The sequence below is a fragment of the Triturus cristatus genome, chromosome 1_2 (assembly GCF_964204655.1).
Source record: "Triturus cristatus chromosome 1_2, aTriCri1.1, whole genome shotgun sequence".
Taxonomy (NCBI): Eukaryota; Metazoa; Chordata; class Amphibia; order Caudata; family Salamandridae; genus Triturus; species Triturus cristatus.
Genome location: NC_140580.1, coordinates 65770985 through 65794795, shown reverse-complemented (window position 1 = coordinate 65794795; position 23811 = coordinate 65770985). Strand labels below are relative to the sequence as shown.

At 44.8% G+C, this 23811-nt stretch overlaps 1 protein-coding gene across 1 annotated transcript in view; it reads left to right on the top strand.

Annotated features, from left to right (window-relative positions):
* Window positions 1–23811, top strand: part of LHPP (phospholysine phosphohistidine inorganic pyrophosphate phosphatase) — a 210223-nt gene that overhangs the window by 136654 nt on the left and 49758 nt on the right. Inside the window, exon 2 of the mRNA XM_085601586.1 lies at window positions 6599–6786. Coding sequence (XP_085457712.1) covers window positions 6599–6786 — 188 coding nt within the window. The remainder of the gene's footprint in view (window positions 1–6598; window positions 6787–23811) is intronic.

Genomic DNA, 23811 nt, shown 5'->3' with positions numbered 1-23811 from the left:
ACCATTGTTAGAGACTGCTGCTCAGTTTTCAAAACTCGAACAAGTAACTTTCAGCAGATGTTCGAAGTCGTGGTTGAACAGACGTTGTCACTGATGACCGCTTATACCGTATGTAGCTTGAGACAGTATGATAGTGCATGGCTGGAAAGCTAGGAAAGACCTGATTTTGATTTATTTTTCCTTATTGTATGAACCAGGCTATCACCGTGCCTCCGTTTACACATCACTAAGGCCAATTAGTCCTAGCTTGCGTACAGCAGGATGTGTGTCTGTCTATGTAGACTTCAGCAGGACGATGCTAGTCCTCTGTGCAGAGCAGACCTTGCATTTCAATGGGACGCTCGTCCGCCACAGTCCTATAAGGCCTTATGTTAGTCGTCCTTGTCAGCTTCGCCTGCTCCTAAATAGTTGTGTAGTGTACTCATGTAGAGCAGGCTGTGAGTCAAAAGTGTATTGTACGCATCAGTGCTGTGCCACTGAGTCTTACATGGACTCGAACTCCTCCAGGCTAGGTTGTGTGTTGGGGATTCCTACATCCTACAAAGTGGTTCCAAAGATCAGTCTGTGCCAGAAAGGTGGTGTTCAGGTGTTTTATATTGTCCACACTGGCCTGCAGTACATTTTGAAGGCAGACTGTACTTGAATGGGTTGATAGTTGCATTTTGGGAGCGAGTCGTTTGTCGCCATGTTGAACTGTGCTAGCCTGTACAATCATGGCGTGGGCTCTCGGGCCTAAGTTCACATGCTCTGATTCCTCTGCAGCCCAGCCTGGCCTTCGGGCAGTCTGCTTCAAAAGGTGTCTTCAATGGAAGGTCGTCGGTCTCTGGGAATGGTTCTGGTGTGGTAGCTTTTGGTGTTGAGTCTGAACTGACAGCTGCCATCTGCCCGCTCAGTGCTTCTGTCCCACCCAGTGCTTACTCTTCTGAGAAGGGCACATCACTGTTCATTAGCAGCAATTATTTCCCGGCCTGCTCTCCTGCACCAGCCAACTCACCTTGAGAGTGACTCTCCCACCACTGCTCGTCCCGCGGGACGTGTGTGTGGTGTGCTGGGTGGCCATTAGTCACACAGAATTAACTACCTGCTCAAAGGGGACAACGAGCTCTGTGAAGGGCGTTTATGCAGTAAATCTAACACTCTCACACTGTAGGGACACCAGGTTTTGATAGGCAGAAACAGGGAGGGGACAGACATAGAAATAGGACTAATGGCTGCCAATACTTACGGTACATCTGGATTTCTTGCCTGTCCCGGTTTCTATGTAGGGGCGAGGGTGCGTGTGTGTATGTAATTTTATTTATTTCTACAGTGATAATGAGATATATCCGCTCATCCTGCAAAGCAGAATGGAAAAGCATATTCTCCTTTTGACAAGCACCTCTAAAATCTGCATTTAACTGGTATAAGAGCAAAAGAAGGCCAGTTCTAAACGTAGCTATGTATGTATGTATATATAAGTGTGTGTGTGTGTGAATATGTATATGTATGTGTGTACACACACACACACACACTCTCTCTCTATATATATATATATATATATATATATATATCTCTCTCTCTCTCTCACACACACATACACACACTCTTTCATTTAGAAGGCTACATTTACAAAACATTAACCCTGGCAGGAGCTTCCCCTTGAGCACCCCTGCCTGCTCCCCACTTTTCCTCCTTTCTTGTGGGCACATGCAGCTGACCTCTTCCTGTGCTGCCTAGGAATGAAAATATAAATGACATGAGTGATTTCACTCTTCAGAGGCTCCGACCATATGTTGCAATGCTGCTTTGCCGGATGAACTGACACTTGTCCCGAAAACGGAACATTTATTTAAAATTAAGTAAAGGGTTGGGACACCGAGACGGTCCTTTGAAAACCGGGACTGTTAGGGGAAATCCGGGACGTCTGGTCACCCTATCTCACTGGCTCTCACTGTCCTGAGGCCAAAATCAAACCTCATTTGGAGCCAAGTGACCCTTCTATTAGAGGAAGGGAAGGGTCATCACTCGTCCTGCGCTCTTTTATATGACTTCAAGACTAGTGACCTAAGCAGAGGTCGATGTGGGGAAAAAAAGTAGGGGAACTGTGGGTGGAGAATCGGAGGGTGGGAATAACCTGAGGATTGGATCAGTGGGTGGAGTCAGGTGTGGCCTGAATGCTCAAAACATCCCCATTTTTAGTATTTGTTTGGCATTTCACTACTCATTAGTTAAAGCTTATTGTGTTATTCAATTCAACCAATGAATACACATGATTATTCACGGTTTAATATGAGTTATTCACATTAAAATACATTCACAGAGTGGGATATGTTTCCAATCACAGAATGTCCCAAATAGGCTTAAAAATGGAAGCACAAGCTATTTGCCATGGAGTTGATCATCAGCACTTCGCCTCCCTTCTTTCCACAAGTAAAGTTCAAACACAAATGGCAAAATATCCTAGTTTGAATTTTTTTTCCTCATAATATGTCTCAGCCATATTTGCCACATAATACATAATCTGACAATTTTAACGAATACATTGTTTGTAGCTAAACGGATCAAAAGTTACTCAAAATTTGACTTGTGCTGCAAAGTAGAGGGCCGTTTGCAAAGGTTGACTGGTCACCTTTCTCACTGCTGTATTTGCATGTTACACTGGTACTAATAAGGCAACATCTTTACAGAGACTGTTAGTATGTGTAAATGTGTCAAAATATTAAGGTATCAGAAAATATACTGCATTACGCTGCAGCTTTTTTTTTTGCTGCATAATTTAGTCAACTCTGCGGCATAATTATGTCCTCCTTTACATAATTCCAGTGATCCCAAAACAGGCAGCACATGTTAAAAGTGCTTTTGCATGAAGAAGAGAGACTGTGAAGTTTGCGAACCTAGTTTGCTGTGTGTGTGCAAGCCCTGCACTGCTGATCCCTGGCGAGTTGCAGCTACTCCTGCTGAATCAAGGCCAAAGGAGGTACCAATGGGTGAGGCAGGGCCAGCTTTAGCTCTGGTGGCGCCCTGTGCAACAATCTTTGTTGGTGCCCCCCCCCCCCCCCCCCCAATGACTCTCTCTGCCATGGATTTCCTCACTGACTCCCTTTAACAGTGCCCCTCCAGTCTCCATAACCACAGCCTTTCTCAGATGCATTTAATTTGATTCATAGGTCCACTCATACCAATGTAGGGTGTCAGAGCACTCTACATTACACAGAGACAATCAATCATACCTGTGTAAATCACTGTTTAGGAAATGTTACATAAGACTAAGGACTACAAGGTGTATGAGTCACATGACAACAATTTTTTTAAATATCTTTTATTGTTTTTGTTTTATTGCGCCAGTAACAGCAACAAGCAGCACTACATAAACTGCATATGATGTCCTTAAATCTCATTCAGTAGGTTCATTTTGGCGACAAGAACATTGCAATAATTTATTCAATGGACATGCAGATTTGACAGCTCCGATGAAATCGTACTAGGTCGGTGTAATTGTTTAGTGTCCAATCCTTTTAGATAGTGTGCACAAACATTGCTTTCAGAAGGTAACCTTGGGAGCCTTGAGCTTTATGGAGAACCATGAATGAGTCACATGACAACCATACTAGTAGGCAGTATAGTTTGATAGTGATTGGTCTGGAGAAACAGAAGCTCAGAATTTAAAACGTAAAACCATGGTTGGGAGGCTCTCTTCAATAATCCAAATTGATTTCTATCCAGAAGAACACTTTTTCCAACAATCGGATAATCATAGACAGGGGGGGGGGGGAGAAGCATAACGCTCTCATTTATACCTTGCAGTTTGCATGCAGCTCTTAGATGACAGTTAATAGCTCACTGTTCTATGTTAGGATTTTAATTTATAAACTGCAAGTAACAAAAGGATCTCTCTGGCAAAAGCAGTAACCCACTGACCTATTTACATTTTGTGCTCTTTGTGATCTGCATCGTACATGATCTTTGCAGCTGGCATATTACCCCCTCTGCGCTACCTTTCCATGAGTAAAAAACTTACACTAGACAAAACTCTGATCTCTCTCTAGGAAGAACATTAATCACCGGAGTTATCATGGCATTTTAATTGTTGACAAAAATTGTTGGTAGCCAGAAAGGAGGCAGCAAGCGCTTTTAGACACCCCCAGCCAAAGTCAGCGCCCGGTGCAGTCACACCAGTTGCACCGCTCTAGAACTGGCCCTTCTCACGGGTCCTGTGACTTCCGTGACAGGGTCACTGCTGCTCTAGGGTGTGTTGCTTCATAGGCCTGCCAGCGAGATTGGAGGTGAACTTCAGTATGGATTGTAGTGTACAGGCCTTCAAGAGTAACCCACACTTCCCACCTCTAGGGTTCACCTGCTGGTGCTAAGACACCAGGCCTTCTAAGGTCTAGCACGGGAATGTGCTCCACCAGGAGAGTGGTTTGGGGGACTGGTCATGAAGGCTGAACCTGGTTCCCCAGTAAAAAAAAATTGTCAGCTCTGGGCATAGTGCCACAATCCCCCCCCCCCCCCCCCCCCCCACTGAACATCATACTGTTGCACTGCCTTCAACTACAACTCAGTTGTGCCTCGCTATAAACACCTGGATGCAACTCGATTCAAATTACGCACTAGACAAGAGCAATATGCTGCTTGGTAAAAAAGTAACAACATCCTGGGGAAAGCAAACCCTATTAGGGAATGCAAGATTAGGTAAAGCATGTGAAATTTAGGAAGGAACAACATGGTTACCTTAAAACTTTACACTCACCATTAAGAAATCAGTGAGTGTTTTTGCCTGAAAAGTTAAGGGCAGGACTACAGGGCCCAGAAGGGACCCATTTCAATGTCTATTGCTTCTATCCTTACAAAACGTAAGCAGTATAGTTTAAAAAGACCACATCTGTGAACACAGAGCCGTGGTACACATTTTATTTTCTAATCCACCCATCAATCAGACATTGCAGTACCTCCTGGATTGGTGCACTCCCCCACCTGGGGAATACAATGCTGTTCATACAGATAAGAAAACAAAAGAAAGCGCTTCACTGGCAAACTCTGTAAAATGGCGCTAATGTGTTTTGGTGTGAATAAAATTAATCTGGCCATTTTGCAACCACTCTGCCTTGCTTTATTTAGATATTTATTTTTCATATTTGGAACCTTTTATTCCTGAGGCTGCACTTTGGAATAGAACAATGTCAGAAAAAGAGTACATTTACAGCTAAAGTGATTTTCTTTTTTGGATCTATTTCACACGGAAACAAATAAACAAAAGGAGGAAAGAGAGGGTGAGAACCGTTTCTTGAAGTTACGGTTTTCAATAAGTGAGGAGGAGTGAGACAGAAAGAGAGGGAATGAGTAAGAAAGAGAGGGGGGCAGCTGACAGCGGCAGAGCAGGAGAAGTGGACACTGCCCTTGTCTTCTCTGGGCAAGACGGAAAAGAGACAGAGTCCTTTTCCTTCTCTGCTCGTCCTGCCCGCCCCTGAACTGCCGGGCCTCATCTATCGGCCTTGGCCATTTCTGCCGTCCTGCGATGCATTTTTTAAATAAAAAAGTAGGGTAACGAAATCTATTGAATCAAAGAAGTAGGGACACGCCGTGCCCTGCAGAGCCTGCCCACTTCGACCACAGGCAGGGCCGGACTGGCAGCAGCGGGCATTTCCCCGGTGGGCCGCCAGGGTTGGGAGCCGGTGGCCTGTGGCAAACAGCTCGGCCCCACCCCCAACCTCCCGGGGGGTGGGGGGGTTGCCGAGCACTTTGCCAGGGCCGGTTTTGGTTCTCAGTCCGGCCCTGATCACAGGACCTAAGTGAGTACATGCAGGTATCATTCTATACGTGCCCTGTTCGACTGCAGGCACACTGGCCCTGTAAGTGGAGGAGGTGAGTTTTGCAGTGTCCCATGCAAGCAAAGGGTCAGTATCCTATACGAGTGCTGGTCTGATGTCCCCGTAAGTGCACTAGCAGTGCCCCTGGTGATTACAGTTATAATGTCCATTTGAATGAAGGCACAGGGTCCCTAGTGAGCGCAGGTTTAACCTGTTGTCCCCTTATGAGTGCTGGTACATTGTACTTGTGTTGGCAGATGTAGTACCTTATGTGACAGCAGGCATGGTGCTCCATTAGTGCAGGTACATTGTGCATTTGAGTTCAGATGCATTGTGCTTGTGAGTGGAGTTAGTGTCCTTGTGAATGTAGATGCATTGCCCATGTGAATACGGGTCCAGTGGCCCATGGGAGTGCAGGTCTAGTGTACCACGTAACACCCCATACCTTTTTGTTTAGTTTGAGTGACTGTGACACTGCTGTGCTAAGGACAACGTGCTGAGTGTCAGTGAGTGTGGGCCCCGTAAGGTTGTAGTACTGAGTAAGTTCAGGCTGGTGTCACGTGTTGTGGGTCGCTGGCGCCCGTGTTAGCACGTACAGCTTAGCTTGGTATGAGCTGTAGTACAGGGTAGAGCCTCGCTTGGTGGCAGGGGCTCTGGAGGCCATTTCTAATGTGATACTTGTGTCCTGGGGAGGAGATCACTCTCCCCTGCATTCAGGGTTCAGGCGATGAGTTTGAGTTTCTCGCACACTACAGCCTCTTGGAACTACTGATCTTCAATGTTTTCTTTACTTCCTTATGTTTTGGAGACAGAATCAAGGAGTCAGGGCTGAAGCTCCGTTTCTGCACCAATGAGACTCAAGCAACTCGCGGGGAGTTTGTGAAGAAGTTACAACGCCTGGGCTTTGATGTGTCAGAGAATGAAGTCATTGCTCCAGCACCAGCTGCCTGTCGAATTCTGCAGGAGCGCGGGCTTCGTCCACACCTGCTCGTGCACGATGGTGAGTAGCCATGTTCTCATGCTTTTACACGATGGTGAGTATCCATGCCCTTATGCTTGTCTCATGCTCTCATGCTTGTACACGATGGTGAGTAGCCAGGCCTGTACACAATGGTGGGAATTCATCCTGACTTGCTTGTTCACACTGGTGAGTTTCCATGCTTTCATGCTTGTCTCATGATCTCATGCTTGTATGCGATGGTGAGTATCCATGCTTGTACACAATAGATGGGAATTTAACCTGACGTGCTCGTTCACACTGGTGAGTATCTATGCTTTCATGCTTGTCTCATGCTTGTACACAATGGCGAGAATCCATGCTTGTACACAATGGTGGGAATTCATCCTGACTTGCTTGTTCACACTGGTGAGTCTCATGCTCTCATGCTTGTCTCATGATTGTACACAATGGCGAGAATCCATGCTTGTACACAATGGTGGGAATTCATCCTGACTTGCTTGTTCACACTGGTGAGTCTCATGCTCTCATGCTTGTACACGATGGCGAGTATCCATACTTGTACACAATGGTGGAAATTCATCTTGATGTGCTAGTTCACAATGGTGCGTATTCATGCTCTCATGCTTGTCCAGAATGGTATGTTCTGCATTCCTCCTTGTCTGCTTGTGCACATTGGTGAGTATCCTTCCACTCCTGCTTATACACAATGTTCAATCCTCACCTGCTGGAACACAATGGTCAATACACGTCGTCACCTGCTTGGACATGAGGGCGGGAATACGCCTCTTTTTCTTGAACACAATGGTGAATATACTTGGAGCTATTCAGCGATGTAAAATGGAGTCAGTAAATTCGATAATATAGAATAGAAAGTTATTAGGGATCCATCAAAAACTTGATGGGTTGTATAATGGAGAGAATGGCCACAAGGCTTTTAAAATCAGTATAATGCAGGTAATGTACACTGGGACTTGAAATATGTTGAAAGAGGACAAAACAGCCCATGGAACACAGATTGAGTGCATCACGGAGAGACTTACTGGGGGAACGAAGGAAGCCATTAGCTTAGATCTGGACATGCTTCTGTATAACGAGGGCGCCTTGGATAGCCCGCTCTTCTTGGCTAGACAGAAGCCCTTTGCATACCGGTGGCAGGCAGTGTACGTGAAATTCGAAGGCCAATCCTCCTATTTTGCAAGTGGAAAGCGGATCATTAGTTTGCGTTACACCCAAGTCTATGGACATGGCACTAGTGCGAGCTCTGCAACAGCGGCACAATAATACGTCATTCTTAGTGACACTTCCAAGTGTTCCAAGGGAGGGCTTTATGGGCAGTCATTTTGGTTTTCCTCATTTTAATATTTCTTTCTGCTTGCAATTTCCACTTAATTGTTCAAGCCACCATGTCAGTAGCCATGTACAATTCGCAATCAAATAAATTTTCCAGTTCCTCTCCGGTTCCACTATCTTGTGTCTTAATACCTTCCCTTTTCACAACTAAGGACACGATCTTCAGAGTGCAGGACGCAAGCCAGTCGCTTTTTTGTGCACGCAAACTGGATTGTGACCCACCCCTCATTTTGTGATGCAACTGAGGTGATGATCAGTCCCTTTGCAAAATGCACATTCACAAGATGTCACACAACTTCCTGTCTCATTAATATGTCTGAGGCAGGATACATTTTGCAAGCCCTCTGCATATGCCTGCATACCAGGGATGGAGGCCTACGAGGTACCTCAGTCCTCCATCCCTCAAGCGGCCTCCCTCCATACGACATTTATTTAACACATCTCCTGTCCATTGAAGGGAAAAATGAAATCGCCCCGCATAGCTTGACATTAGGGGGTAGGTAAATGGCGGTTGCCTGAATTTGACTCAAGGCTGCCTGCGGCCATTCACAAGGTGGATGCTGCCACATGGAAATAACTTTCACTTTGCAAATCGAGTTATCATCCCATGTTGGGCGAGGTATCTTTTCAACGTTTTGCAGTCCTAATGGCTCTTCTAATGAAGTGAGGAGGAACTCACCCCTTTCACACCCCATCCTCCTGTAAAATGCACTTGGGAGTTGGAAACCCGTTTCCATTTTTCAGAGTACCTTTAGTTCATTGTATCATGTGCATTTGCGGTTGCAAAGTCTGTGGTTTTTGCTACTCTTTCTACGTCCGGTCCAGTGCAGCCCGGTAATTTTAGGAGGAAGTGGGCGGATGGGACACACTCGCTCACACCCATGCATTCACACACTAATGCTCGCACACAAATCATTAACAACACTCATTACCAAATATTCAAACATACATGCACACTCCAAACATTAACTTAAAAAAAAAATCTCACTTACCTGCAGCTCTGCCTCTGAAGTACCAGGAGGGTTGGGGCCTGCTGCCTTCCCTCATTGGCGACAAGGCAGCAGTCCCTCGCCACAGAGTGGGATGGGGTCAGTGAGACCGCTTACCCCACCCCACTCTGTGACAAGGTGTCACTGATTGACACTCAGCCCTGGGCACTTCAGGGCTGAAAACGGAAGCACCCAGATCCGAGGCAATGAGTGACACTCCACCTCATCACGAGAGCAAGGGCCTCGAGGGCCTTTGCTGAGCTGAGGAGGGCACGCCCACAGGAGCTGTAACATTCTCAACCCAGCAAAGTTTAGCTCACGCAGGCAGGAGCCTACGCATTTAGCGCATTTCTAACTACTGGCTGCCTGTCCTGAAAATGAAGAGTGTCTGTCAGGCTGACCTTTGCTCAGCTTGACAGACACACTTCCTGAGGGGCAAAAGGTGAGGGGACGTGGCACCTCATCCCCTGTGGTCGGGCCACGGCTGATCAGGTCCCAGTTTTGCCAATTAATGGGAAATTGGAAGGAAGCTAAATTTGAATGTCCCAAACCACTCCCATTTGTGCGTAACACATATAGTGCTTGTTAATACAAGAAATTGCATTGTCTGACCTGTATTAAGAGTCTTTAATGGAATTCTAGAGAGTAAGGCGTCCCTCCAGACAATCTGAATTGGAATGTCGGCACTAAATAGCTATAAGTGCCCACAGTAAATGCACTCTAAATGATGCTGTGAAGTCTTCAAAGTCATACCTGTTTTTCCTTTCCGTCCTTTACCTCCTCCTTGAATGACAGCTGTAGCAGAAGCTACATACACCCTGCTCCCACTACAGCAATCATTTTGTCAAATATGTTTGTGGTATTTTTATAGCGTGTCAAATCAAATCAAATCAAAAATAGCTTTATTCGATTTAGTTTCTAAATCATAAAAGCACTATACTAGACATTCATTCTAAAAACACATTTTTACAGAGAAATGATTTCTTGATAATTAAAAATAATCATACATCAGCTATTTTCATAAACATTTTCTATAGGTCATAACATTTTTCAAAAAAGAGACAATGTCTAAAATTGTCAGTTCATCATCTAAACCTTGCATAGCTCAAAACGCTGTGCGACATTGTCTCATCCCCATCTTTTTTTGAACTGTTTTTAAAAATCTTTTTCTTAGGTGCAAATAAAAATGACAAAATATGGTAACATGTAGTGTGGATTGTTGTGATATAGCCTCACATGGGCAGGCACCTAGGGTTTTCCACCAATCATTAATGATGGGGAAACACACCAATCTATGTAAGATCCCCAAGCAGAATCGTGTTAAAAGCATCCTCTCATAAAGCCCAGGGACACAGACTAGGTAAGGCTGGATAGCATAACATGATAACATTAATTGATTCTCCATGACTGATTGTTTAACAATCTCCGTGGTGAGTCTGTTAGTTTCTAAATGTGCCAGGCAAAATGTTTTTAAGGACTTTCTCGTCAATTTGATGATACTGTCTGGTTTTTCGAAATATTTTGGGTGGCCAATATCACACGTGAACTTTTCGATGACATTTAGCCATGGGATAGAGGGCCCCATCTCCATACTCAGGCAATCCCTATTCACCTCACGGTTAAAGTTAGTCTCCTTGGTAGCCCAAACCTTGTGCCATATTTAAATCGGTTTGATTTTGGCCAGATCTGCTATATGTGTCAGCCCAAGTTCAGAGTGACAAACAAAGTTTGCCGTGCTCGAAAGGGACGGCCAGTAGATACTTTGTAAATGCGTTTTCTATTAATTGGATGGGGTTCACATCCTTGTAGCCCCAGATGCCTGCTCCATACATAGCTGTTGATAAGCACTTAGCTTTATATATCAATATTAGTTCTGGGACTGGTCTTCTACCTAGCCTCCTGGCAAAATTGGTCAACGCACCAATCATCTTAATAAACATCAATTTTCTTGCCTGCACAGCAGGGCCCCAAGTCCCTCTGTAATCAAATTGAATTCCAAGGTATGGGAAGCTATTAATGCAATCTACTTTTGTATTATCAATAAAAATGTCACGGCACTTTGCGCTATTTTTACCACATTTCATAACATATGTTTTTGAAGTATTTACTTTCAAGCCCCTTGCACCCATAAATAATGTAAAACTCGTTAAAACTCTCTGCAGGCCTAACTGGGTACGCGCCATTAAGACCGCGTCATCCGCGTACAACAATGCCGGCCCAGGTTGTTTATTAATTATAGGGATGTCCTGACATCTTTCAGCTAAAAAAAATTCTAGATCATTTATGTACAAACTAAAAAGTAAGGGGGCGAGCACACAGCCCTGCCTTACACCTTTACTAATAGGAAATTTGGCTGTGCATTCGCCCTGCCTACCATAGCGAACTCTAGCACCAGCATCCTTGTATAACTGCCTCATGAAACTTATAAGAGGTGTTCCACACCCATTTCCTTTAATATCATCCAAAGTTTATTGTGACTCACGTAATCAAAAGCAGAATTTAGATCAACAAAGGCTAAAAATATTTTTCCTTGTTTCGCTTGTGTATATTTACCAATCACAAGGTTTAGATTCAGACCCTGTTCAATGGTCCCCATACACTGGCGGAAGCCATATTGAAGTTTAGAAAGAACACCTTTCTCTTCCACCCAGGACTGTAGCCCATTTACAATAATGCGACCTGTAATTTTAAGAAAGGACTACCGCAGGGAAATTGGTCGGTAACAATAAGGACTATTGCAGTCCCCCTTTTTAAATATAGGGACCAATATGGAAACCGACCATGCTGGTAACAAACCCTGTTGACAACAAGCTTTTAATACATGAGTTCATGAGTTAGCAGGGGTCTCCAGAACAGTAGATTAGACTTGTACACGTCCACTGGGACACCGTCTGGTCCAGGGGCTTTACCCGCAGCTCTTTCATTAATGGCACATACAACTTCTTGCAGAGTAAAACATAGATCCAAAGGGAACAAACCAGAATCGTCATTTAAAATGGATAAATCCCATTCAGTTGTAGCCTCAGTTTGCTCGGCTTCATTATATAGATTGGTATAATGTTCAACCCAAGAGCTTTCAGTAATAGCTAATTCTACTGAGGGTGCATCTCTAGGTGCTAAAAAAGGGGTAATTAACCACCTTCCAAAAAGTGTTATTATCTCCAAGTTCACATGCCTCGCGCAGGGACTGCCAGGCCTCCATTCTTAGTGTTTCTTTGCGTTTCTTTAGCGCTAGTTTGTAGGTGGCCCTAGCCAATTTGCTTTCCTGTTGGCTACTACTTTATCTATGTACTACCTTCTTTAGGTTAATATGTGCTTTGGTGCAGCCTGTATCGAACCATCCCTGTTCCTTAGTCTTCCTTTCCCTAATATTCACAGTCAATAGCTCCCTAATCTCTTTTGTAATGATACCAAATGAGTTTAGGACCTCCAAGTCAGTGGCCAACTCGTCAAGGCAAATCGCCACATCCTTCTTACAATTATTTATTATTTGACTGAATAATAAGATTGGGTCAGTTTTTGTCCAACTCAGGGTATACCCATTTAGTCTTTTAAGCGTGGGTTCAAAAGGGAATAATTATTTCTGGGGCCCCCGTATGGTGTGTCAAATGGTAGGCAAATAGAGAGACTTATTGGGAAATGGTCACTCATCGCATTTGTATGGGTTTCAAAGTCGCTCACCCTGTTAGTGTGAATTTTTGTAATCAGAATGAAATCAATTTTAGAGCCTCGACCTCTGCCATTAAAAGTATTCTTAAATGGAACTGTGGGGGTGCAAAGTTCATTAGCCAACCCTAGATCAAATTGATACACAATAGTGTTAAGCAGATCGCCAGATGTAATATGAGAAAAATGTGCAGACTCTACATCTTGATGCGAGCACAGGCCACAAATACCCTTCAAAGCATACTGGCAGACATTAACATTAAAATCCCCACCCCAAATGATGCATAGGTCATCCATAGAGCTTTCTTGTATGTTACAGATATCTTTCAGTAATTCACCCAGTACATGGCTTAGCTGTTCTTTGGGAATATTATTGTAAAAATTTACAAGAGCCACAGAACGCTTTTTATCCATATTCCATAGCAAGACATGATAGAAACCTTTACAGATTTTAAAGTCAATCCTGTTAACAGTTATACTACTGGAAATGTAGGTGCATAACCTCCCCTTATTTCTACCACACACTGAGTTCACCGCTGGAGTGTGGTAGGTTTTATATCCATTTATGTGCACCTCGTTCATTGTCCAGGTCTCTTGAAAACATAGTATTAAAAAGTCTCCAATAAAGGCGACCCAATGTGGATCTTCCACATTCTGGCGCAGCCCAGCCACGTTCCAAAATAATATATTGGATTTAGGCAATTCGATTTCAGTGTGAACCTTCTGATTAGTTACATTAGTATAATTGGTAGTTTCATTCTTGTTTAGGGGCATGCTCTTATCCCCACACAGACCTATGATGGGCCTCAGTAATTGAGGAGGACCTTCTTTCCTGATTGAGCTAGGTATTTCAGCAATAATTAAAACAGCCGGGGGACCACTGGTTACTATATCAGTCCTAGATTCCACTTTTGAGCATGATGAATCTTGGGCTCTTGGTCAATCAATCAATCAATAGTAACTTTATTTCGGTCAAAGGACCATAAAAGCACAGAATAAAAAAAACACTACAGTGTACAATTTCATTACAGCCAAGGAGAGACTGCCGCCAGTTGCCTATGAAGTAGTGTAGTTTTGATCATCCAAAAACATAATCATTACCATATAATATATACAAATATGGATACTGTCGAGATTTCTTTGTAGTATGCATAATTGATCAAGCACCTAAGAATACACAAATCTAAAAATACTGCAAGATGGGCTATACAAGAAATCCATCATCCATAAGACATAACCTTACTATATCTACAATATAAAAACACATTTAGCTAATTCATCTCAGGCCAAAGAGACATATTATATTCAGCACATAAATCTTAAAAATTGGAAATGGCTCAAAATTAGAAATGTCATAAAATAGGATAAAAACACTTAGAAAAAGTTTTTTAAAAACTGCCTAGATCACAATCAAAGATTTACACAGTATACACAAAGGTTCACACATCACTTTACAAGGCCCCTGCGTAAATGCCACATCGAATTTAAGAATCGAGAGACTACAAATACTATTGGAGGATGGGTATCGTGTTTTAATATCCTGAAGGCCTCTATGTGTAACCTAAACCCATGGTTGCGACATATTTGTGTTATCCATCGTTTACGTGGGAGAGTATATGCAGGGCAAAAGAATAGTACATGTATTTCGGACTCTTCCCTGTGGGTACATGCAGGACAGTTCTTCTTGTTCTCTGGTGCCCATTTGCTAGTAAGGGCATTTAGAGGGAGGTTCCCCACTCTAAATTGCATATAGAGTTTCCTGGCTTGCATGGGATAGATCCGGTCCAGGAACTCTTCTTTCCTATATTCAGCCTTAGCTAGCAAAAACTCAGCAGTCATCGAACCCCCTGTGGCACTTCCCTGGATAGCCAGCAAGTTATCCTGTCTATAAAGGTGCACTAGGTCTTGCCTAGATGTTGATAAGCATGATAACTCTGGGGTTAGCCAGAGATCCAGCCTACCTAGCCTAGCCAAGAGATCCTTGATGAACAATAACCACAGGATCTTTTTAGTGGTTTTAATAGAAAGGATCTCCCTCAGCTCGTCTCTGTAGGCGGAAAGTTCTGGGGTCACCCACACCCTGCGCCAAAATATAATGGGCCTCAGGGCAATTTCTTCATTTATGGGCAGCAGGCCCAAGTCCATACGAAGGGGGACTAGGGGGGTACTGAGTGGGAGACCTACTACTTGTCTCATGAAGTTATTTTCTATTTTTGCGAGGTTGGCGGCAGATATGTGTCCCCACAGTTCAGCCCCATATAAGGCAGCCCCTCTTGCCTGGGCTTTATATATTTCTACTGCGGGGGCCACTGACCTATATATGGTTGACCTGTGGAATTTCATTATCCCACCCACCGTCTGTGATAGTTTTAGTCTGGCCTTGTCCATTTGGGGTTCCCATGCAAAATCTTCTGATAAAGTAATGCCTAGGTAATCAAATATCCTCACCCTTTCCAGGGGTGTACCATCAAGAGAGGGATTTGACAGAGTAATTTTGGGGGGGTTGAAGATCATATATTTTGTCTTGATTACATTGATCTCCAGACCCCGCTTAGTACAAAACTCGGCGAATCCATCCAAAATGCGTTGACTGCCTGATAAAGTTTTGGACAACAACAAAGTGTCGTCCGCAAACACCAGCGCGGGTATCTTCCCCAAACCCAATTTCGGGGGATCATTATCCTTAATGTTATTAAGATGGTCAATGAGCTCATTGATATAAAGACAGAATAGGGTTGGGGCAAGGACACATCCCTGGTGTACCTCCTTTTTAACATGGAAACGCGCGGATAATTTCCCATGTTTCCCGCTTCTAACTTGCGCGTAGGTCCCTATATGCAGCCTCACCAAGACTTTAAGGAGATAGGGTGGAATCCCTAGGTCGTTTAAAACATCCCAAAGTTTCCCCCTGGGAACCAGATCAAAAGCCGACTTCAGATCAACAAAAATAAGATAGAGGCTGCCACCCTCCATCTTAGCTGTTTTCCAGAACAACAATTGTAACCTAAATATCTGGTCCACAGTTGAGGTGTTTGATCTGAAGCCGGCTTGGTAGGGGCTTAAAATACCTTCCTCCTCTATCCAGCTTTGGATGCGATCAAGAAGGACCCTGCCCATCAGTTTTTGTGAAATATCAATAAGGCTGATGGGTCTGTAATTAGACGGTAAAAGTGGGCAACATTTTTTGTAGATGGGAACAATCTCGGCCCCACACCAGGTATATGGCGGGGCCATGCCCCTCAGGATGGCATTGAATAAAGCACATAAATAAGGAGTCCAGATTTTTGGTTCCATACGAGAAAGCTCCCCGGGAAGTTTAGCTAAACCGGGGGCTTAGTTAGGGGATAGTCTATTAATAGCGTTCCAAACTTCGGTCAAGGTGATATCACACAATCCTTCTGGATGGAGCTCATGCAGGGAATCCAATAGGGCTGTTTTGGCACCCACCAAATCTTCCCCGGCATAAAGGGCCCCGAAGTGCCTCTCCCAGGCTTCTGGCGATATGTTGGGCTCCCGGGCCAATTGACCTTCCTTATTTCCCACACTTACTAGGGTCCAAAATGATTTCAAGTCTCTATCCTTCAAGGCAATCCTAAGTGCCTCCCAATTCTCAGTTTCCCAATTTCTCTTTTCCCTTTTTAGGGTCCCTTTGTATATTACCCGGAGACATTTGATTTGGGTTTTATCCTTTGCCTTGACTGCAGCTATTAGATCCTTCTTTGCTTTTCGGCAGGTGGCATTAAACCAGGAGTTGGTGTTGCACTTAACTCCTCTAGATGTTGCAGTTGGATAGACTATCTCGATCAGCTTAGCGACTAGCTGCTCGTGAATTTCATCTGCCCTCTTCTAGGTCCCATAACAGACCTCCATCTGGCCTAGTTCCCCCATTTCCTCTATCAGTGGTGTCGCCAGCTCATATACTTTGGCCAACTTTGTTGGTTATTGTTGTATGTAGCACCACCTAACCCTTCGTCTGTTGTTTGAGAGCAACAGTTGGTTGGCCCCCACACTAGGCGGAGATAGAAGGTTAGAGATGCCCATATTCTCTGGGTTCAAGTACAGTACCAAAGCATTGTGGTCGCTGTCCTGTCTCTCAAGTACCTGAAAATCAAGGACCTTGTCCCAGGATTTATTTTCCACTAAAATGTAGTCAATCAGAGATGATTGACCTTCCCTATTAAATGTATGCTGGGCCGGTTGGTCAGATTCTGTTCTCCCATTGCAGGCCCTAAGGGATTGTGCCAGAGTCAATGAGTGGAGTTGGATGGCCAGCGGTGTCCAAGTTTTTATAGGGGTAATTTGTGGTTTGGGTATAGACCAGTGGCGGTCTTCTTCTTAAGGCTCACCTAGGTTTGGATCAGTAAGTGGCTCATACTGGCAATTGAAGTCGCCCCCTACAATCAGCAACGTATCTGGGTCTAGAGTTGGTAAGAAACATCCCAGTTTATCCAAGACCACTGATTCCTGTCTATAGCTTACAGGTCTGGAATATATATTAATAAGGGCTAATTTGAGCTTAGTGGGAAATGTCAACAGAACGCATAAGATATCATTTGTTGCCAAAGTTATCAACTCAGCTTGCGCCCCAATATGCGTGCCCAGCCAGATAGTTAGGCCGCCCGACGGTCTACCCCTTCCACCGGAGGTGGCCAGTATATTAAACGATGCAAATCCCGTCCTATGGTATTCCTCCGTGGCCCAGGTCTCCTTAAAGAGGCAGATGTCGTGGTCATCTATAAAGCCTCCCCAGTCTGAGCAGGATAATTTATTTTTAAGTCCTGCCAGATTCCAAGATAAGATCTTCAGACTATCCCCTACTTTTTTGGACATTTCCTGCGAGTTAGTTGTGGGGGCGCATGGGACTCCAAGGGGGTTGTTGCCCATCTGACCAACATCATGAGTCTTTGTCCAGAGATCTGGGGATGAAACTATCAGATCAGTTGATTGCTGGGTCCCCAGGCACAGTGAGTGGGCCTTTAATATCCTACCCTTCCCCGCACCATGTGCTCCAGTGTTCCTAAATGCATGTGGAGTCCGGCCCCTGCTATCCTCCAATGGAACCTTAGCTGGATTATCTTTAAACAAATCCCCCTGCCTTAATGGTAGGGTAGTATAGAAAATCTCATGTGTCCCTTTGTCAGAACCTATGTTAGTATTTGCGGTGATTTGGTTTCTGCCTATCAGTGGGTGGTGATTCCTAAACCTATAACCACCGCCCTCGTCGACTATTACGTGTGGATAGCTCGCAAGGGGGCTATATCTATTGCTTACAGGGATATTGAAGCATGATATGGTATCACTATCCCAGCCGCCTTGCTGTGGTTCCCCTGGGTGGGCCCTTTTTCCCATTTTTTGTGTATCAGGCCCATCCTCTCTTCAAAGGTGCCCTATGGATAGAAATGGCAAAGTGGTAGTGTCTAAATTTTACTACTTGTCATCAGAGTGGGCCCTCCTAGGATATGCTGGACCGTTCGTCTGTCCCTGAAGTTGATCAAAATGCAGTCCCCCTGGATGTCTTTCTGCCTCTGGCCTACCCAGCTGACCCTACGCACATGGATAATTTCGCTGTGCACCCAGGGTGGAAGGGGTCTGTTGTTATTTAACCAATATGATACTTTGTTTCTTAGTTCTGTGTATGTCTCCACCCGACTAGTCTGTAAGCTAGGAACTCCAGCTAATACCACCACATACGGAGAGGAAGCTGGTGGCAGATCTATACATGGGAGACGGGATTTAATTGGGCAGGGAGAATGACCGTGTATGTTTTTGGCTCCCTCATTTGGGTGCCTATGGTCCTTCTCCCGGTTAGGTATACCCACAGGACATTTTTCAGAGCCCTTTCCTTGGATTGCAACTTCACCGTTTGGGGGGCCACTGGCTCCCATTGATGGGGTAGATGGTCCAGACCTATTGGGATGAAGGTGAGGAAAGGTAGGTGGATTGATCGAAGGAGCCATTGCTTTAGTTGGCTGCTCGGGAGCTACCCTTGAGGCCGTGTCTTTGACACACTGGACCCCTTGCAAACTAGGTGGTGGTTTAAAGCCCCAGGAATCTACTAATGTTGATAATGAGTTTATTTTTACTCATCACTTTGTCTATACTATTTGAGATTGCAAGATCTATGTAAGCTTTAAGGTCTTTTACCATCTCTATAGCCCAGTCTGGGGAATTCCTTCCATCCTTATTGCTTAGGTCGAATATACAAGCGTTGGTGGGACTCCCAGGTGGTACGACCGGGATTTTGCATGAGTATTTTTTACCTATATTAGGTTTGCTTTTCTTTTGGGTCTTTTTAATCTTGGGTATGTTATTTTCGATACCTCCCCCATAGTCTCCCCCTTGCATTGATATTGGCGCTACTTCGCCCTGAGTTGCCAAGGCATGGGGATTATATGTATCATCTAGTTGTTGGAATTCCCTGGTTGTACCTGGTTCCAAAGCTGACGAAATGGGGGGAAGTGTTGGCGTTATCGATAGGCGCCTCTCTGTTCGTGAGATTTCATTAGTTACGGCACCAATGGCCTGCTGCAACATTTTGTCTATAGCAGTATGCTTTACCATTGGAATACGGGGTTGCGCTTTCTGTCTGGTACTAGTTCTAGGAGGTGGAGGAGTATGTTTTCCCATATTCTAACTTGATAATTTACAAGGGGAGCACCTGCTTTCCACCACTAGATCAGAGATTTATATGATAGCTTAATGCGGCTTAAAGCTCTAGCAATGTTGGACCAGTGGGGATACAGATACAACCTCAAATATGGGGGCCCCCTTGGGAAATGATGATCTAACGGGCACAGTTCCAGGGACGCATCAGTCTGGGGTCTCAGCCGCAATACCTTACTTGTAAGTCCCAAGAGTGGAAAGTTAGGGAGTGGGCCCAGCCCAGCCTCCTCCGGCCTGTGACTGACAAGGACGGGCCCGCCCTTGGCCCGGGCTTCGCCTGACGCGCGCGCACGCGTCCCGCGAAGCGGGTGCGGCAAGGCGCTATATAGACAAGCAGCGCGTCAGGTGGTGTCTGCACAGGCTTTCTGGGACCTGGAGTCCTCGTCCCAGGTCAGTGATGGATTGTGCGACAAAGTTCAAACTCCTGCAGCGGCACCCGCGAAGCGGCTGCGGCAAGGCGCTATATAGACGAGCAGCGCGTCAGGTGGTGTCTGCACAGGCTTTCTGGGACCTGGAGTCCTCGTCCCAGGTCAGTGATGGATTGAGCGGCAAAGTTCAAACTCCCGCAGCGGCACCCACGAAGCGGGTGCGGCAAGGCGCTATATAGACGTGCAGCGCGTCAGGTGGTGTCTGCACAGGCTTTCTGGGACCTGGAGTCCTCGTCCCAGGTCAGTGATGGATTGAGCGGCAAAGTTCAAACTCCCGCAGCGGCACCCGCGAAGCTGGTGTGGCAAGGCGCTATATAGACGTGCAGCGCGTCAGGTGGTGTCTGCACAGGCTTTCTGGGACCTGGAGTCCTCGTTCCAGGTCAGTGATGGATTGAGCGGCAAAGTTCAAACTCCCGCAGCGGCACCCACGATGCAGGTGCGGCAAGGCGCTATATAGACGTGCAGCGCGTCAGGTGGTGTCTGCACAGGCTTTCTGGGACCTGGAGTCCTCGTCCTCATAGGCAAAAGTTGAACTGTCCTGGGGAGGCATATTTTGGTATCTTTGTTGGAAAACCACACGAGGTTGGTAAAAAAAAATCCTAGAGGCAGAATGTTACTACCCATATATGATATATTTGTACTTCCGGCTCTACTTAAGATAGCCTGTATTAAATACAGGTCACTAAGTGTTAGGACTATACAGTCGCCTGCAAACTTTTTTTTATCCCGACCAACCCAAGACACCCTTCTAACTATTTGAAATTTAGCAAACAAAGGTTCGGTTAATCCAGTTTTTGCGCCCAGCCAAAAGAGTGACTTATTCCTCAAGGCCTCCCATGTTTCATTCTTCTGTGCTTCTAAAACTGGTACATTGGCCAAGATAATTGTATAGGGGGTCACCGCTGGTGGTAAATCAAGGGTGGTAGATGTATTTATTAATGAAATCTGCGAGTTCATATATTTCTGCTTCGGAATGTAGTTATCCCTCACAGCAATCTCCTCTATCTGTGGCCTATCCAGCTGAGCTACTACAGGCTGTTTAGGGACAGATGGGATCGTGAACCTATTTAAAGAATCACAGGGCCTAGTTATAGCGTGTCAACAAGAGAGGGGACGAATAGGGCTTATAAAGGTCCAACGTACATGCCCTAAGTTAAGTCAAAAGAGAAGGGTACGAAGTTCCTTGATAGTATATTAACCACCCTGTATATGTACTCTCGGTAGTGAGGAGGTGGGGAATTCCTCCTATCGGAACTAGGGCCCTAGTTACCCGAAGGGAAGGAAGCCAACCTATTCAAGGTATCTAGTTGTGCCTCATCAGTAGCAGCTGAGCGGGTAGGTCTGCCACGAGGCTCCGAGCGGGAGCAGAGACACTACATTCTGTGTCTTAACACTTCGCTGCTACCTATGAGGCACAACTAGATATCTTCAATAGGTTGCTTCCTTCTCTTCGGGTAACTGTCCCGTGGGAACAGTAAGTGGTAGGTAGCGTTGCACCTTGCCACCCATTGTAGATAGTCTTTATCATTCACTCGGTCCTGAAGAATCGCCATTGATCACTTTTGACAACCTGAGGCGAGAAACATGTTGACCATCTGGGGGATGAGCGCAATTTTTGTCACATTATAACAAAACAGCCTCTCAGAATAAAGTTTACCATAGCGGACTCCCTCATCTGTTTTAATACTCACTTTTCACATCTACACTCACTTAGGTCCCTCACACCCACGGCACCTATACAGCAAGGAACAGAACATCTCCGATGAAGAGCCCCACTATGGGTGCCCGTCAGGCATTGCAGCGCCGGCCCGACGAGGAGCAGGCCCATATGATGAAGCATGACATCTAGCTTGCTGGGTGTGTGAGGGCCCTAGTTCCGATAGGATGAATACCCCACCTCCTCACTACGTAGAGTACATATACAGGGTGGTTAATATACCACCAAGGAACTTCGTACCCTTCTCTTTTGACGTATTTTTATAGCGCAAATGTAGCCACATGTTTACAGAGAACTGAACAGGGCCAAAGACAAGCATAAAGTCATTGAGTGGTAGGAGAGGTAGCCAGGTTATGGACAGGTCACGTGTTGCATTTTCAATTCTTTCCTTTCTTAGTATTGGGTAAATTAAGGGGTTGGGAATGCTTTGGGGCAGTGAGATGATTTACATGACTTGCTGCTCTCTGTGAATACCATGCTACTTCACCCTTCCATGGTGACTGCCATCACTGTATGAGAGTTGAAGAAAGGTCTGCACACAGTTGTGTGCTGTATGTTCTGTAGCAGTCATTCCCTGAGTGCAGCCTCTGAGAGAGGGAGTGGCATTTCTCAAGGGGTCTGGTAATATAATGCTGCCCTGGGCTTCCTACAAAGTTTGAGCCTTTTCCCCTTCGTTACTTACCTTTGTGGGTGCTGAAAGTAAGCAACAGCTACAGTAGGTGCTATACATAAAGGCATGCATTTGTTTTGCTTCAGCTGTCATCTGTTGAGAAAAGCTGCTGCAGGCAGGATGGGGCTCATAGAGTAAGATGACCATGCCTCCCAGATTGCCAGATTGGTCCTGAGTTTTCAGCATCTGCCCCAAGAGATTTCAGTAAATGTAGCGCATGTACCTGTTTTCAGAGATGGTTGACTGAACACAGAGGAGGGCAAGTTTTCATGTGTTCCAAAGCATGATTACTTAGTATCCATTACCAGAAAGCAATTACTACAAGTGGGTGCGTTTTAAGGTGGCTAGGGATGTCATCCGTGTTTGGCAGGACATGTGCATTAGATATTCAATAGCAGTGTTAAACAAAGATACACCGCTCTGGGATAATCCGGCCTTCCCACCAGTATTCCACGATCCAACTGGCAGGACTTGGGGCAGTTGTACGATTTAAATGGCTTCTGTTCATTTGCTGGGTTACAGGCTACTTATGATCTTCCCAATCATTTTTTTAAGTACTTAGAAGTGAGGGATTATTTTTTTCAGGATGCAAATATTTGATCGATCTTGAAGGCACTGAGTTAATATCACATTTATATAAGCCAGGTAGGAAGCCCTTCGATAAGTATGTTGTATCAAGACTTCTGTCAGTATGTGCACAATGACAGTGCATTGTTGGCAGAAACGAGCCGCCAGTTGCTTCATTTTGAAATCCATTCAGAGGACATTGGAGATTTTGGACTTTTCAGTACACTCTATCAAGCTGAAATTACAACAGCTTTAGGCTGTATGCCTTTTGTATTACCCACCGGAGAAAATCTCTAAATGGGGTGCGAATGTTGCTACTGATAAGACTAAATACCCTAAATGCGGTCTGCTACCTGTGGATATTGTACACTTGTTTGCCACGTGCCCCGCCCTACAGGGATTATGGGCTGGTGCAAACAAGTTAATGTCATCTTGTTTAGGCTTTTAAGTTTCATTATCTCCTTAAGAGATTCTGATGGGAGTGAAATTTGAGTATGATGGGGTATCAAGTGTTTGATGTCAATAATGATAGTCTGTGCTCAGTTGTATATTGCTAGGTCATGGGTTTCTGCCACTCCCCCCCCCAAAGGCAGCTGAATGATGGGCTTCGTTACGACAAATTTATGAGTCTGAACTGGCCTTGGCCAAAGCTAGAGGTCTTTCCTTCCTGAATAAGTTTGATCAAATTTGGGCAGCTCTCAGCTGGGATTTCTTAAACTACAATGTTGATTGAATCTGTGTTTATTAGTCGATTATGGGCATAATTATGCTCTCTTCCTTGATTTTCATACTGTAGACTATATTCTAAATTCTGTAGGTTGAACTGTTTTTCTTTTTTTTCTTTCTTTTTCCATTTTTTTCTTTCTCATTTGTGTTTTTTTTTTCTCTTTTCTTTGTCTGGATATCTGAATATTTTGATTATGCATGGAACATATCTGACTTGAAATAAAAAAAATAGTAAAAAAAAAAAACAAAAGCAACTTACTCAACATAGACGAGACTGTGTGTAAAAGT